The sequence below is a fragment of the Carcharhinus amblyrhynchos genome, chromosome 14 (genome assembly GCF_965287045.1).
Source record: "Carcharhinus amblyrhynchos chromosome 14, sCarAmb.v2.hapA, whole genome shotgun sequence".
Lineage (NCBI taxonomy): Eukaryota > Metazoa > Chordata > Chondrichthyes > Carcharhiniformes > Carcharhinidae > Carcharhinus > Carcharhinus amblyrhynchos.
Window position 1 is genome coordinate 48,317,822 of NC_137337.1, and position 17,298 is coordinate 48,335,119.

General features: G+C 40.4%; 1 protein-coding gene across 1 annotated transcript; it reads right to left on the reverse strand.

Moving 5' to 3' along the window:
* Nucleotides 1-237: 237 nt before the first annotated feature.
* On the reverse strand, nucleotides 238-2,199 carry nkx2.1 (NK2 homeobox 1). The gene is made up of 2 exons (XM_080202001.1): nucleotides 1,821-2,199; nucleotides 238-908 (listed from the first exon to the last, which is right to left on the reverse strand). The coding sequence occupies exons 1-2, from the start codon at nucleotides 2,197-2,199 to the stop codon at nucleotides 238-240; spliced, it is 1,050 nt and encodes a 349-aa protein (XP_080058127.1).
* Nucleotides 2,200-17,298: the final 15,099 nt, after the last annotated feature.

Below are 17,298 nucleotides of genomic sequence, written 5' to 3' on the forward strand. Positions count from 1 at the left end.
AGCTTATTTCTGCATATGGAGCAATCGCTTTCACTGTGATATTATAAGTCCAGCCAGCAATTTGTGCATTCCATGTCTACTAAACAAAATAAATTTACAGCGTTTTGCCATCACTTCAGCCGGAGCCTCCTCATGTTGATGCATATCTACGCAAATTAGTACTCGGAACACTTTACCAAAATACAGCAGATATGAATCAATACAACATGGTGTTAAAACACAAGCCAAGTGAATCATTCACCAGGTCCTACCATACAGCAAGGTAGAGCATGACATGGCTGTACCATAATCAGAACTAGAAGAGTTTAGGTGAGACAAGCTAGTGACGTGGGTTTGAATAGACGAAGGACTTCCTGAGGTTTGTCCTAATTCCGATGTCTGGCCTATGTTATTTGCTTGCTGACTTGGGCCATGAGCAGTGCCATTGGTAGCCACCGTGATTGATGTGTTGGTAGATTGCTGTTGCTGGCTCTGCATGGTTGTGGTTGGGGCATTGACGCCTCCTTGACATGGTTTGCCATCTTTAACCAGGACAGGCACAGCTACTCTCCTCGGAGATTGTTGCTGCTGTTGGCAAGTGCTGTTGTCCTGCTGCATGTGCTGCTGAGCTGCCTTGTCTTTAGCTTGCCGCTTCATCTTATAGCGGTGGTTCTGGAACCAAATCTTCACCTGAGTGGGCGTGAGATGGATCATACTGGCCAAATGTTCCCTTTCTGGAGCTGAGAGGTATTTCTGCTGCTTGAAGCGCCTCTCTAACTCATAAACCTGGGCTTGCGAGAAAAGCACTCTGCGCTTTCGCCGAGGTGTGCTCTGGAGTGGCGCCATGGGTTTGCCAACGTCGCCAAGAGAACCCAAAGCGCCCATTCCACCCATATTCATTCCTGAGGACGGGGTCATGAAGCGAGAAACTAGAGTGGGGATTAAAAAATAATCTTAGATAAAGACTTTTACAACTGCATACATGTTTTAATATTATAGATATATTTATTTCAGCACTGCTCTTTAAAACAAACCCAAAACGGTTTTCGGTAAAACTAACATCTTAACATTTATTTTCTTGCCGGAATATTTGAGCCTTTTGTTCCCAATTAGTGACTTTAGAGGAAACAGGATTATAATAAATATTTGCGAAGGATTTTTAATTTTTGTTTAAAAAGTGAAGATTACAAAAAAGGTTTACTTTACAATGTAAGTTTGTTTTGCCTTTGACGGATAGTTTGACCGAGCAAGCTATAAGGGATTCTCTATCTCTCATTCGGGTAGAAATGCTGTCGCGATTTTCAAAGAGGAATGCGTGTATAACTTTAGGAAAGTACATTGGATTTATTTAACCACTTTAAACAATTATTAATAAAGATAACGGCACCATTCCATTGTGCACGGGGAAAATATTCATGTGCAACATAAATCCCACATTGCTTTAAATATTGAAATATTTTAAGCTGGCCTCATTGGTACAGCAGTTTTAGACACAAATAAAGCGTCTTGCGTTGCAGTAATGTTTGCACTATACGCGACAGGATCACTTAAACTGCCTACATATTTACACCACAAAACACAGCGACAAAAAAAACATGCGAACTTAAGCAAAGGTGTTTGAAATCAAAATGTTTTAAGCATATATTATATCAATGTCCTATCGTAATGAAAAATCAAAACCTGCACAACTCCTGAATTCGAAACACATGGACATTGTAAGTAGTGACTTCAAACACTATTTTTATCATCCCAATAAATTTTGTATACTTGACATATTTCACGGGTTGAATATCTTAGCGTCTAACTAGTGGTGTTTATTAGAAACTAATTATTCCACTTACTGGATGAAAAGCGTGGATCGGGATTTGTCCCGTACCAGCCTGCCGCGCTTGCACTGTTCCTCATGGTATCTTGGTAAGCAGGAAGCTCGCCCATGTTGCCAAGATTGCTAATATTGCCGTTGCAGTAGCTTCCCATAGCAGCGTGTGAAAGCTGGGGGACCCCGTGTGACATGTGGTAGGTGGCCGCGGGAACCGGCGTATTATGTCCGATCGGGTGTTGTTGCATACCCGGCTGGGAGACCTGGGGCTGCCGGTAACTTGTCAAGTGAGCTCCGAGATTACCCGCTGCGTCCATGCCAACTTTCTTGTAGCTCTCCTCGATGGGGCTCAAAATATCTGAAACTGAGAAGGGCGTAGTATGCTTGGGGCTCATCGACATGGTTCAGCAGCGAAGTAGGCAAATTTGTTGAAGGGATAAACAGTGTTATGTTAGCGCCGATCTTGTGGACGTACACGTAAGAGAATGATTGAAGTCCGCCTTAATTGTATTAAGTCGAGGCTATAGACCTGCGAGCGCCTAGCTTTTGTTTGTTGTAGCCAGGCGCCAGGTTTTAGACAGACAGGAGAGGCGGGGCATCAGCGCAAACCAACAAACAATAGAACTCAACATCTTGCTAAGATAATTAGGTAACATGCTGATGGCAAGGTAAATACTTGCCAAATTACCTTGCCAACATATTTTACTTTTGTGGAATATTAAATAACGGGACATTTGAAGGTATCCATTAATTCAGTGCATTTATTACCTTAAATGATGCACAATGCGATTTCATTGCAATATCAGCGGTTATGTTTACGCGAAGGTCAGTGTTTAACGCTGACTTTTGATATCATAGATAAAGCCAGGAGATAATTGTACTTCCAGATCGTGTTTTCAGTTTGGTTAAATTATACTTCAGCAATATAAAAGTGCACTTGTTACCTAAGAATAACTAAATATCTTTAGTCAGAGTGGCAGCATAACTGCTTGTTCGCTTTGTGACTGCTCGATATTAATGCATGAGGATCATTTTGCTTCAATTCAGGGCTCTTATTCAGTAACCAAGAAGTCTTTCAGGGAAAGAAGGCTCCCGCATGAGTTAACATCGTTCAAGTGTAAACCTCTGCCCTGATTGTACTTCACATCTCCTGGAGAGGCGAGATTTCCACAAGATTTAATGTGAGAATTTTATTCTTCAATCCGCAAGTTACACGGCGCTGAAGCGTGTATGTTTACAGTTCCCACCATGGAGATAAATCACAGTCGCAAACGTTTACCTTACATTTCCGAACGCAAAATGCACGATTTGCACATTTTCGTTTGGAACAGGATAACTTGCAACAAATCTCCAAACGTAATCTGATTGGCTTCTATATAATCCTTTGAAAATGTTAACGAAATTTAGTTAACATGTATTTTGGCCATAGACTGACATAGGTTTTAAATGCCTTGTTCGCTTAGCTGATAGCTTGTAAACCATCGTACTTGTAATTGTGAAGTATCTGCGCCGTTTACAATCATTTTTTAATCCGTATGTAAAGAGTTTGCACTAATACACTTCTAGCTTCCGCGTGTTCTATTCACTCCCATGTCAATGATGACTTCCATCCATCGCCGTCACTTACAAACCTCTAAATATTTTGGAATTTATTTTGTACCATATGATCTTACGGTGTGAGAGCAATCATATTTCTGGTACTGTTGTTCCAAATAGATAATGTGCCGTTTATGAATTAATTAATTTTAAGTCAGCCTTTATTTACTTTACAATGCAAGCGTAAACATACGAAGGAGCAGTACTGATAGAAATGGGATGACTGTCAGAGATCCATGTTTAATATGGTGAGCCTAAAACTCACTAACCAGCTTTAGGATAACATACTGGCTTGTTCTGAATTAGCCTCTAGAAGACCAATAGCCAGTCATTGCAAAACTACATTTAATATGACGACTTAAATGCACATTGGCTGGTGGATTATCTGTAAAAGACTATGTAATATGTAAAACATTTTTCAATTGCTTGATGATTCACAAAACAGTGTGAAAGTTGACTAATCTTTACTAATATTAATGTGTGTTACTGCTTGAAGCACTGGAATAGTTATTTATTAATGTATGAATAATGTACGCGATCTTACCCTATTATTGACCCTATTCTCTGCCCGGCTGTTATGTATTAACGGAGGAAAGATAATGTGAAATGTGTAGGTTCGGACAAACCTTTTTTTTTAGAATGGTGCAGTCCTTTCTGTGGTTACGCATATTTCATGCAGGACTGCATAGAGATTGTTCAATAGCTTCTGACCTTATACAATCCATTTGATAACACTCGAGATGTCGTACAAGGCTAGATAATATTGTCAATCAAATGGTCCCAAGTCTAATGCTAACGGTCCCGCCAAGACTAGGCTGTTTTATTGATTTGCACCAATTGGCGGAAAAAGGTTGGAGCGAGCCCCTTAATATTATGCTTCATTTAAAGAATAAATGACACTAAATTCGAACAGTCTTTCGTTATGACACGGAATATACATTGTTTAATATATATTTACAATATTTTGCCTTTCGAATAAAGGTTGAGTTTGCTTCAATGGTCCCACTTTTGAGAATTATCACCATGTAAAAACGTGAGAATTATAATATTAACCATTGTAGTTTGAAAACTGGATATTTTTCTAGCAGTAGCTGTGGTGTGAAATTTCTAAAATATAGCATCCTAATCGTTTGAACAGAATGACACTGTTATGCTTCACCTGGTATTAAGTGATATGACTGGCGAACTGGTGGACACAATGGTCAAACCCACAGAACAGAAACCCTTTAATTGCCTTTTAAGTGTAATTAGTGTTATTACAGTGAAACTCGTAATAGCGATATAGCAGCGTGTTACGCTAATTTGGGATTTTTGATAGCTGAAACATACAGTGAGCTGTTCTGATTATTGACCTATGTTGTGCTGCGCTATGTGGAAAGGACGCTGTTTTTTATATCAATGTTTTCCCCCCTCTCCGATCCCAATAGGCTGAATACTGAACAGTTGAATTCATCACGTTTGAAAAGTTCAAGATGAACGTATTGAGTGTGAAGGTGTTCAATTATACTTTTGGAGACTTTGAGAAATATATTTCCAGATGAAGTATCCCACCCAGCACCCATCTCCCACCCCAAAGGCAGTGTGTCAATTTGTGCGAGTGTGATTCTCCACCCATGTAAAATATGTACACATTTCACCCAGGAAAACTCAACCACTACTTTCCATTTGGGTTCTATGATTCTATGATTCTATGATATCAGTTTCTATATTAATCAATAAATAATCAGATTCCCACAGCCCACATTGTGTCGTAAATAGTTGCATTAATTTCAGCCTTTCCACAAAAGTATGTTGCATAGGTTTTTTTTCAATACTTCGAAATACGACCAACAATATATATCTTATGGATAAAGTTTATAATTGGATATAGGTTGATAAATTGAAGTGCTTCTGAATATACCATGGAATCCGGCATCAGAACTGAACTCGATTCAAGTTATCATTATCCACATTCAGTCAACTGGCGTTCAAAGTACGGGCATTGCAACTTTTTTAATGTTGGTACTTCATAGTTGACATGCAATGATTTTACCAGAGAGTCATGATGTCAATGAACTGTCGGCTATCAGCTCCACTGTAACCGCACATTGATGCTCCACATATATATATGTATATATACCTCACTGTGTCACTAAAAGTTCATAACTATCAGCGTAGACATATATATGGAACCACAAGGGGAAAGTTGTTTTGATTGTAATACATGCTTGCAACAATTATACATCCTGCACTTGCTCGATGATTAACTCAAGAAAGTAACATCAACAAACAACGGAATTAATTAGCAGAACGCGAAACCAATAGGCAGTATACACGACAGCGCAGAGCGCTTCCAAATCACAGCACGTTATACCTCACGACTTTGTAATTCTCAGCAGCCCGGCAACAATTAGAAACACTGCAGTAGGTCGATAGCAACTGAGGTAGTTTGGCTCTGAGAAATCCCATTTCACAGGAACTGAGCGCGAACAGCGGCCTCTGTCGATAGTTTCCACTTACAATTTATTTAGCGAAAGTACTGTGTGAGCCCAATTATCCTCTCTCTTCATCTCCCAAGTTTTACAGGCAGATGCCAGTCAGGTTTTTTTTGGTAATAGAAATGAACAAGGCAGTGTTCTTGTATAAAAGAAACATAGTTGTGGCTTGGGTCGCAAAATAAAAATCAGTTTTTCCCCCCAAGTCCGACTTGTTTTTTCGAAACCTGATACATTTCCAGAATGTTGCCAATAGTTGCCCTTACATTATTTTTATCACAACAGTAGGAATTCCGCTATACCCAAACGCTGGTGCACGCCAGTTATCAAATCATGTTGCACATCTATCACAATCAGTTTGTTTCTCACATACGATTTGAGAAACAACAGGCAAAGTGGGAGTTTTTCCTTGGAAATTTACGGCCACATTCAGTAGTTTAAGTGTTCCATTTTCACCGTGGCTTACTCTTAATCGATTTACATCTAAATCAGATTGAAACATATAGCGCAACGCAACTTCTCTCTATTGTTGGCGATTCTGTGTAGAAACCCTAAGGCAGCAGTAGGTCAGCCTATTTCGTGCGGGGATAAGGTAAATTATGTTATGCATATGTATATGTATATATATAATTTAATACCAGATTAAGTGGCGAAGTTCGAATTTCAATTCTAAAATATTGGCACAAAATGTGTTTAATGTATTTTGTGTTAATAGTGCACGTCTCGTTCAAAAGGACAAATCAAGTTTTGACCTTTTCACAGATGCTGCTTAGTCCTCTGACTATTTCTAACATTTTTTTTATATTTTAAACAAGTTAACCTCATCCTCCCTTCATTAGTTCAAGATGATTTTAAAATGTTTGCCTGCGTTAACCTCCTTAACGACCAATACAATCACACTGAAGTTCAGGTCATTTTAAAACACAGAACGTGCGAAATAGAGCGTTTAAAAAAAATTAAAGGGTAAAACAGAACACACACCCTGTTAATCATCATCTATATCGAAGTTTAAGTTTTTGGCACTTCTGGGATCCTTGCTGGTTACGGATACGGTCGTGAGGTTGGGATTTTCTCTTTTCAACCAATACTGCGGAATCCGTCCTTCGATTTTACTGAAATGAGTTAAGATACTGCAATAGAAGAGTCCTGGATCGACTACCCTCTCCTGCTAGAGATTTAAAAGTTTCGAGGAGGAAATCCGAACTATCAACGAGGTCAACACTTTTGAAAACAATGTTCCCTTTGTGTTTGAGGCTATCATAAAATGGGTAATACATTTAAAAAAAACACCATGTGCAATAGTAAATACAAAGTTTTGTAATGCAAAGCGTTCGAACATAAAGACAGACGCACAGAGATTCAGCGCTATGTGGAGCACTTGTTAAATTATCTGCTTTTCTAAATTATCACTACACCTTTGTCCCTTCATTGAATACTAAATCTGTGCCTCGTTAAATAATTCCCAATTAAAGTGCCGCGGGGAAGTGGGTTAATCTGACACAAATCCATTATTTAAAGTTGACTTTAAATATATTTTAATGAAAAAAATACTGTCAAAAGAAGACGCGAAATATACATTGAAAATTCAGGATCATTTGGCTGTTTTAAAAGGCGAAAAGAAATGTACAATCTTCTAAGTCAAACATTGCTTGTTTAAAGCATCATCCAGGTGTCCCAGATTTCTGAAGCGCATCTTTGAGCAATGGGTTATGTTAAATATTTGAAAATAGTTTACAGACTTGTTCAGTAAAATTACACCCACTGGAAACATAACGCAAAAATAAGTTGTCTACATTGAAAATAACGTTTCATAGAATATTCACCATTTGGTCCAAATAGTCTCTGCTGGCATTTATATTCCACGCGTGTCAAGCTGTATTTTAAAAACAATTCCGTGCTAAATAATTTGCGAATTGAAGCCTTCTTTTCAGAAAGATTTCTCTTCAGAGATCGTTTGATCATAGTTATGTCTTCTTATTAAATGCAAACTTTAAAAACACTTGATCCGACGGCCTACTTTGCAGATCCGAGTTCTCCCATCCAGTAAAACATGTGTTGTCCCTCCTGTATTTCACACTTTGACCTTTTCAATACTAACAAAGATTACACATCTTCTCGATTATAGTTAGAGATTTATTCAATTTACCCAAATCTATAATATATATCCGCTCTGCTGAATACGGACAAACAGCCACAGAATATATGACAAAAGATGGACACTTTATTAGATTTTGTCTCCCTGGCCAAACGCAGACTAAGAATCACTGAGCAGGATATTGCTGAGTAAGTGCCACTTGATATGAGATCTTCCAGCACTTAATGATTGAGATGGACTGATGGGGGTCTAATTGGCTGGATTGACGGGGTCCTGGGCAAGACATTCAACTGAAGCAACCTGGGTGGGGGGGAGGGGGGTGTAAAATGCCAGTGTTATATTGGAGCAGGAAGGCTAGGGGGCCGGGATGCATCACCCACCGAGCACTTCTGACTAAAGATATCTGCAAATGTTTCCGCATTATCTTTTGCACTGTCATACTGGGACTCATCATCATCAAAGACGGGAATGTTTGTAGAGCCTCTTCCTCCAGTTAGCTGCTTAATTGCCCACCACCATTCATGGAAGTATCAGGGCAGCAGAGATTTTATTTGATTCTTTGGTTGTGGAATTGCTTTAGTTTGTCAATTGCAGGTTGCCTGGATGCAGTCCCACACTGTGTCTTCACCATGTTGGCTCCTCTATTTTAGGTAATGCTTGCTGCTGCTCCTGGCATGCCCTCTTGCAGTCGTCATTGGCTTATTGACAATGGTAGAAGGGATATGCTGAGCCTGAGCAAGGTTGCAAATTGTGGTTTAATGAAATTTTGCCACTGTTGATGGCCCAACCAAGTTACACATGCTCAGTTTTGAGGTGGTAGATTTATTATGAATCTAGCCTTTTTAGCACAATGGTAATGTTATAGAACTTGATAATATCCTCAGTGTGACAAGGGAATTTAATCTCCACAAGGACCGTGTGGTATCACTCCTATCAATACTGCCTACTGCAAAAGATAGATTGGTGAAGATGAGATCAAATGTTCTCTATTTGTGTTCATTCTTTAGTTTAGTTTAGTTTATTTATTATTGTCACATGTAGGCTTACATTAATACTGCAATGAAGTTACTGTGAAAATCCGCTAGTTGCTACACTCCGACACATATTTGGGTACAATGAGGAAGAATTTAGCAAGGTTAATATCTTTTGGACTTTGGGAGGAAACCAGGGCACCTGGTGGAAACTCACACAGACACAGGGAGAATGTGCAAACTCCACAGAGACAGTGACCCAAGCCAGGAATCGAACCCAGGCCCCCTGGTGCTGTGAGGCAGCAGCGCAAATCACTGTGCCACCAAGTTGCCCAATGTCAAGTATAGTCTGGCAGGGTATCCTTCACGACTTGGCTAACTCAATAATGGTGCTCCTGAGCCATGGGCTTTGAAGTTCCCCACCCAGAATACATTCTGTGTCCTTGCCACTCTCAGTGCTGCTTGCAAGTAGTGTTCACCATGGAAAAGTACGGATTGAGCAATTGTTGGTGGTAATTAGCAGGACATTTCCTTGACAACACTATAAGACTTTATGGAGGCTAAAGTCAATGTTGAGGATTGCCAGGGCAACTGTGATGGTGTCCAGGGATGGTGAGAGGACTATGGGATACTGGCTTTGAGATACAATTTGGTGAATGTGACTATGTCAGTCTGTCCCTTGGACTGTGAAAAAATTACCATGGCTAATCCACCTAACCTGCACATCAATGGACATTAAGGGGCAGTTTGCCATGGCTAATTCACCTATACATCTTTGGACAATAAGGGACAATTTACCATGGCTAATCCGCCTAACCTACATATCTTTGGACTGTGGGAGAATGTGCAAACTCCATAGTCACCCAGAATTGAACCCGGGTCCCTGGCGCTGTGAAACAGTAATGCTAATCGCTATGCCACCACATGGACAGGACTGTGTAACTTTGATAGATTTCCTCACTAAAGGTATCAGTGAACTTCTTATGGATTTTTACTCCAATCTCAGTTTTTTTTTGATCACCGTTACTGAGACTATTTTTTATTCCAGACTCATGAAGGGAATATAAATTCCAGCAACTGTCGTGATGGGATTTGAACATATGTCTCCAGAGTATTAAGTACGGGCCTCTGGGAGTCTTGAAGCTAAATTTTAACACTAATAGAAATGTAAGTGAGCAAATATCCCGACGTTTTTTAAAAATAGTACAGATTACCTAATTGACTTTTGCAGATGTGGATGTACTTTTGGTTTCAGTGGGAGATTTAGTGGGATATTCCGTAACTTGTGGGTTCCACCCTACTGCCGCGGAGAATAGAATTCAAGCCTTCACTTCAGTACCACAGGTAGCGAGGGATTGGTGCACTATCCGACTAGCCAACAACCTTGGGGTGAAATGTTAAACCCAGCCTCTGTCTGTACTCTCGGGTTCAAGTGAAACGTCCATGGTATAAAATAGAGGGATTATTCCCGTTGTCTTGGCCAATATTTATCTCTAAACATCACTTAAAAAACAAATTGCCTGTAGCACATTGCAGTTTAAAAGAGTCTGCTGTACTGCTCAACTTTCTCCACATGACAACATGGTTGTACAGTGCTTCGGGACCCAGTTCCTTCATGGCGCTATATAGATGCAAAGCCTTCAAGTTATGTTTTACATTAAACAAAAATGGAACTTAAATCCACAATCACGTTCTAAGATACGTTTTGAATGATCTATGTGAAGGAGGGTACTATATATCAATAGCTGGAAAACATTAATAAGAAACCTCATTGAAATCACAAGCAAAACTCGAACGTCTGGACGGGCAAAGAGCAGAATCTCCTCTCACTCATGTTGGCGAAAAGGCTGAACACAATGTGAAGCTGATGGGCAAGAGGCGAATATTGCCAATGACCGTTTTCATCTTTGAGCATTACACTTTCTCGGGATTCTGTCTTCAACATGTCATTAACACTTTCTCGCGGTTTTATTGTGGCTTCGAATGGGAAGATTTTCGCTTAACATTTGGCATCGGGGAAAAAACAAAAACTGAAAGGGTTAACACTTTGAAGTTGATGCCATGTTCTCAGCGCGGAGATGGCGTTATCGAATCTTTCATAGCAGAATTCATCCTCATCTCCACCATCGACAAGCTTCAAGATTTTTAAAGATATATGTTGCATTATTTGCAACTGTGCAACCGCAAGAGCAACAATTGTACTTGAAGTCGCAATCCGGGATGGCTCCCGGTTCCCCTTCTTTTGCTGAAACGGTTAAATCCTCAGAGCAAATAGCAGGCTGTCCTGTCAAGCGTACAAACCCCACTTAACGAATGTTCGACATACTTTTCTGAAACTTACAGTTATAATAAAACCGACTCTTGTCCTTGGGGCTTTAGAGGGTACTGGAGGATTGCTACTAGTGGCGTGCTTATGTGACCAGAGTGAGTGAGATGGTGTTGGTTAACGGGCTATTATTATGCTCTTCCCAGTATTACCAAGCGCATTGCTGTTACACATATAATAGTGGCCTGAATCAAACCTAAATTTTAGTGCCCACATTCAAGATACCACTTGTTGGGTAATATCTTTGAGGATAGGCTGAAGAAAAAAGAAGGTTCAGAGGAGACTTGATCGAGGTATTCAAGATCCTGAGTGGTGTGGGTGAGGTAGAGTGGATAAATTGTTCTTTCTCAAGAGAGCATCAATAATTAGAGGGCACAGATTCAAAATAATTGGCAAAAAAAGTAAAAGTGAGGTGAGGAAAATATTTTCACCTGCAAAGCGGCAGGAGTCTGGAATGAACTTTGAGAGGGCGGTTTGTGAGTTAGGTTCAATCAGGGTATTCAAAAGGGAATTGGATTGCTGCGTGAAAAAAAGGTGCAGCATTACAGGGGAATGGAACTAGGTAAAATGTCCTTTAAGTGAGCGTGCAGACTCAATGGGCTGCATGGCCTCATCCTACACAGTAAAGTGATTCTTTGGTGCCAATATTGCACCATTATTTATGATTGCTGTTTAAGATATCCTTCATATACCAGCCACAGGTTGGTAACCAGACTGATGCGCAGCTTGTAGATTTAAATCATACTGGCCACTCTCTTTTGCATTAAACTAAATGGATAGCACAATACTGTACCATTTTCTACTCCTTGGTTAAATTTCCCAGTCCTCTAATGCTGCCACTAACTACATTATGACATTATCCTAAACATCAAAATGACATAGGCTAATTCCGTATAAAATGACATGTTAGGTGGACTCAGATAGTAAACATTACTGATGTCAGCCCCATACCATTAAATATAAGTATTTGATCCACTGATCTGCTTGTTAAATGGCTGTGGCATCCTCTGAATTTTGGGGTGTATCACTGACTTGCATGTACACAAGATAATAAATGGCTGGTAGCATCGAGACACACTGTTGATTCACCACAGCAATGTACCTTCGCTTGTGTAGTCTAGGAAATTACTTCTAAGTTAACTTCATGGATGACTGTTTTAAAACTGAGGCATTGTCATCTGCATTATGTGCATACGAACAGGAAGATGCAGATCAGTGCAAATGTATTGTCACCTCCAATGGTGCTACAAATGGCAACAGTAATTGTCCAACCCACAAAAAGCCTGTAACAAATCAGGTTTGGAACCAATCTGCTTTAGGATAGTAATTAACATTGTTTACAACATCTGTTGAAAATTGTAAAACTAATCAGTCTGATATCTGAATTCGTATCAGATTTAATCTCTGTTATTCAAAATATGGGGGATCTATTTATTTTTTTGTTTACTTTATTCCAATCCAGTCAAATTAAAGCCAATTCAGAGTCCCAACAAGTTGGAACATTCCCGATCCAAGCTGACATGACAGGGCTCTCACCTCCTGGCTTGGGCTTGATCTACATGATCCAAGCTGATTGGAGTAGGCATAGCTCCTCCTCCAAGGCTTGATCTCATTTGCATCTTAGCCAAAGGCCAAGATGCTGCTTTAAAAAGTTGCTTCAAATGAAGCTGAAATGTAACCTAATGATTTCAACCAAGTACAGCATGTTGATACTACACTTGATCTTAGCCAAAAGGTCGAGAAGCAGCAGGGAAGAAGTTGTTTTTGAGTCAGTTGTTATGTGACCTTATACTTTTGTATCTTTTTTCCAATGGAAGAAAGTGGAAGAGAGTGTGTCTGGGGTGCGTGGGGTCCCTGATTGTGCTGGCTCTTTTCCAAGGCAACAGGAAGAGTAGACAGAGTCAATGGATGGAAAACTAGTTTGCATGAAGGATGGGCTTCTTTCATGACCCTTTGTAGTTTCTTGCAGTCTTGGTCAGAGCAGAAGGCATACCAAGCTGTGATACATCCAGAAAGGATGTTTTCTATTGTACATCAGTAAAAGTTGGTGACAGTCATAGCAGACATGCCTGATTTCCTTAGCCTCCTAGCTTTCTTCACAATAGCATCAGTGCCAAGGGACCACGACTGCTTGTTGGTGATCTGGACATCTAGAAACTTAAAGCTCTTGACCATTTCCATTTCATTCCTGTTGATGTCGACAGGGGATTGTCCTCCACTACACTTCCGGAAGTCGATGACTATCTCATTTGTTTTATTGACATTGAGGGAGACATTATTGTCATCACACCAATTCACCAGATTCTCTCTTCCCTTCTCTATTTCATCACTGTTTGAGATCCGACCCATTATGGCGGTGTCATTAGCAAAGTTGAAAATTGAGTTGGAAGAGAATTTGGCCATACAGTCATAGGTGTATAAGTAGTATAGTAGGGGGCTGAGAGCAGAGCCTTGCAGGGTACACGTGTTGAGGATAATCGTGGAAGAGGTGTTGTGGCCTATCCTTACTGATTGTGGTCTATGGGTTTGGAAGTTTACGATCCAATCGCAGAGGGAAGAGCTGAGTCCTAGACCACAGTGTTCAGAGGTGCAATTCGTAGGAATAATGGTGTTGAAAGTTGAGCTGCAGTGAATAAATAGGAGTCTGACACAGGTGTCTTTGTTATCCATGTGCTCCAGATTTGAGTGTAGAGTTAGGGTGATGGTGTCTGTTGTAGACCTGTTGCAGCGATTGGTGAACTGTAGTGGATACAGACAATGTAAGAGGCTGGAATTGATCCGTGCCATTGTTTCACACAATCCCTGCTTTTTAATTCTATCCATCTTGAAATTAAACCTTTGTAAGAAAATAGATGAAGTCCCTTCACACTGTCTGCTCCATAGCACAAAGCTGACTCCATATTGGCAGCAACTATGGGCGAGATTTTCCAGTCCGCTCACCACAGGACGAGAAATTCCTACCCAAAGGCAAATTTCAAATCCCACTTGTGATGATTCTGGTGGCAGATGGGACCAGAAAATCCCACCCTATGATTTTGTTGAAGCATATGTGAGATTCCATATATTACAATATTCAAGCAGCAGTTCATAAGAAACAATTGAGTATTAAATTACCTCTTGTTAGCTTTTGGGTAGAAATATGACCCATTCCTTCTCTTCACATACACTCTCTCACCTGTCTGGTATCCTTCATGGCCTTTCCATATTGATAATGACTCATCATTACTCAGATATCTGCAAAAGTCTACAGTAAAACCTATCCATTCATATATCTTCTGTATTCCCCCACTCTGCCCAATTATGGATGCAGTATGTTATGTGACCAGGCCCAGGTCTTGGGCCACATTTATCTGCTTTTTAGCCCAAGCACAAGCTTTTGCTGTGCTTGTTTTCTGTTTCCATGGTAATGACAAGGAGCTTGACGACAACGCATTTTAATTGTAATTAGTATCTTGTTCAATTAAAAAAACTCCCTAATTTCAACAAAGAAGAAATAGATAAAAACGTTAAAACAATACTAACTGAATAAAATCAAGTAAGCTGCAATCTTAATAAAGCTGCTATCTAACACAGCTTAATACTAAAAATTAATGAAGAGATTTGGTTAGTTTTGTTTGAAGACACACAAAAGTTGTTTTAGGATAAACCTTATTGCTGATAACTGACCGTGAGCCCTATTTTACCTTTTTGATTCTAAGTGCTCGGCAGACTTGACACTGGGAGTGTTTCAGATCTGATATTTAGACCCGTTCTCAGGTGCCCCCATATCAGCAATTCCGAATCATGCTGCATAAGCTTGTGGTTGGGGTTTAATGAGCCTGAAACCCTGCAGCTCCGATAGATTCCTCTAACAGCACCTGTGCAGAAAAAATGATAGAATGCTGCTCCTCTACCACATCCCTCCTGAGCCGCATAATGTCTTACCGGCCCCTACAGACATTGCCTCACATCCACCAACATTACTGACCCCCTTATTCCCCCACTCCCCTGTCACCCAGACCGATCGTGGCCCCATCCCTCCTTCCCCCCACCAATGCCAGGCAAAGTAGCAGACCCTCTTTCCGCCCCACAGATCTCAGGCAGAGTGGCACTGCACCCTCCTTACCCTCCGTTGATCTCAGGCAGGTGGCAGCAGATCCTCCTTCCACCCCACTGATCTCAGGCAGAGTGGCAGCAGACTCCTCTTCCACCCTATTGATTTCACGCAGAGTGGCAGCAGATCCCCCTTCCACCCCACTGATCTCAGGCAGTGTGGCAGTGGACCCCACTTCCACTCCATTGATCTCACGCAGAGTGGCAGCGGATCCCTCTCACCCCTGCATTGATTTCAGGCAGTGTGGCAGCGGACCCCCTTTCCTCCCCCCCTTTTAAATAGCCATCACACCCATATTCGTGCCCAAGGGGGAGCTTGTGTGGAGGCGGGCACGGATTGCACAATTTGCCTCACACCCGACTTTACCAAGTTTTCGAGTCCGAAAATGGCCACAATACAAGGGTAAAATCCAGCCCTGTGTTTCTGGTTCTACATCAAACCTGTTTACATTTATTAGTGTTACAATTGGGCTTACATTAACACTGCAATGAAGTTACTGTGAAAATCCCCTAGTCACCACGCTTTAGCCCCTGTTCGGGTACACGGAGGGAGAATTTAGCATGGTCAAGGCACCTAGCCAGCACATCGTTTGGATTGAGGGAGGAAACCGGAGCACTGGAGGAAACCCACATAGACACGGGGAGAGCAGGCAGATTCTGCAAAGGTAGTGACACAAGCTGGCAATCAAACACAGGTCCCTGGCGCTCTGAAGCAGCAGTGCTAACCACTGTGCCACTGTGCTGCCCCACCTGTGTCCCCACCTATGAAGCTAGCAGAGAGGCTGAATGAGGTGGCCATGTGATGTAACAAAGCTAAGTTCTGCAAAGTACCAGACCTCTTTGGCAACCATTTGTATTACAAGAATTTGCAACTGTGCTGCAAAAACACAGCATTAAAGGATTTATTTTGCAGCATCAGGTTAGTAATCAGACTCAATGTTACATTGGCGCTTTAGTATTGCAAATAAATGGCAAACATTTTGCTTTAATGCCAAAGGTGTAGTTTAAATCTACTCTGAACCCATTTGTGGATCTGTCATTAACTTTGTTTCTCAACAGCGATTGAAAGATTTTAAGCAAATTCACGTTTCTGTTTATAAATAAGAATACCAGATAAGCTTACATTCTTTCTGTTACCAGTTCAGCCTTTATATATTGTCTGGTAGCAGTAATTTTCCACGTTTTAACAGCTGCTACCTAAAATTTTTCTAAACTTGCAGATTTGATTTTAAAGCTGAGCTTGGAGTTTCATGTGATAAAGAGGAGCATCCAACCAAGCTAATAAGTTAGAATGATCTAACACAACTATTATTACTTTTTTCTCTATTTCAGATATTGTTTTCAACATGCGAAAGAGAGGTTTGTTGTAAATGGGTCAGTAAAGGAGGGGGTTGCTTGGATGCCATGTTAAACAGTATGGTATCACATACTCTGCATTTAGATCCCACTTCCAGCAGACTGTCTAACTTTGGGCTTGTGCATTCGTGTATTTAAACCACAAGTCTTTTCATCATGCAGTTGTTTCTTTCTCTGCATTTAATTTCATGGCTTTCATAGTGTATTAATAAATAGAACATAAATATGATAATTAATGCAATATTTTGAAAATGAATTCACGTCAACTTTGATTTCTTTTTCTTAATTATAACCCTCATTACTTTTCTTATTTAAACTAATTTAGTATACTTTTCATATTCCATGATTTTTAAAATAATAGGATCATGCCTATAGAATCATGAATATAGGGGCTTGATGAGACTATATCTGGAACATCGTGTTCAGTTTTGGTCTCCTTGTTTGAGGAAGGATATTCTTGCTATAAAGGGAGTACAGAGGAGGTTACCAGACTGATGCCTGGGATGATGGAACTGATGTATGAGGAGAGATTGAGTCAGTTAGGATTGTATTTGCTGGAGTTTAAAAGAATGAGGGGAAATCTCATAGAA

What these genes read in the sequence shown, in the direction of transcription:
- nkx2.1 (XM_080202001.1), bottom strand. Translation starts at nt 2,199, where the DNA reads ATGTCGATGAGCCCCAAGCATACTACGCCCTTCTCAGTTTCAGATATT. An exon ending in CGATCCACGCTTTTCATCCA is followed by an intron (nt 909 to 1,820) that starts GTAAGTGGAATA and finishes TCCCCACTCTAG; the next exon opens with TTTCTCGCTTCATGACCCCG.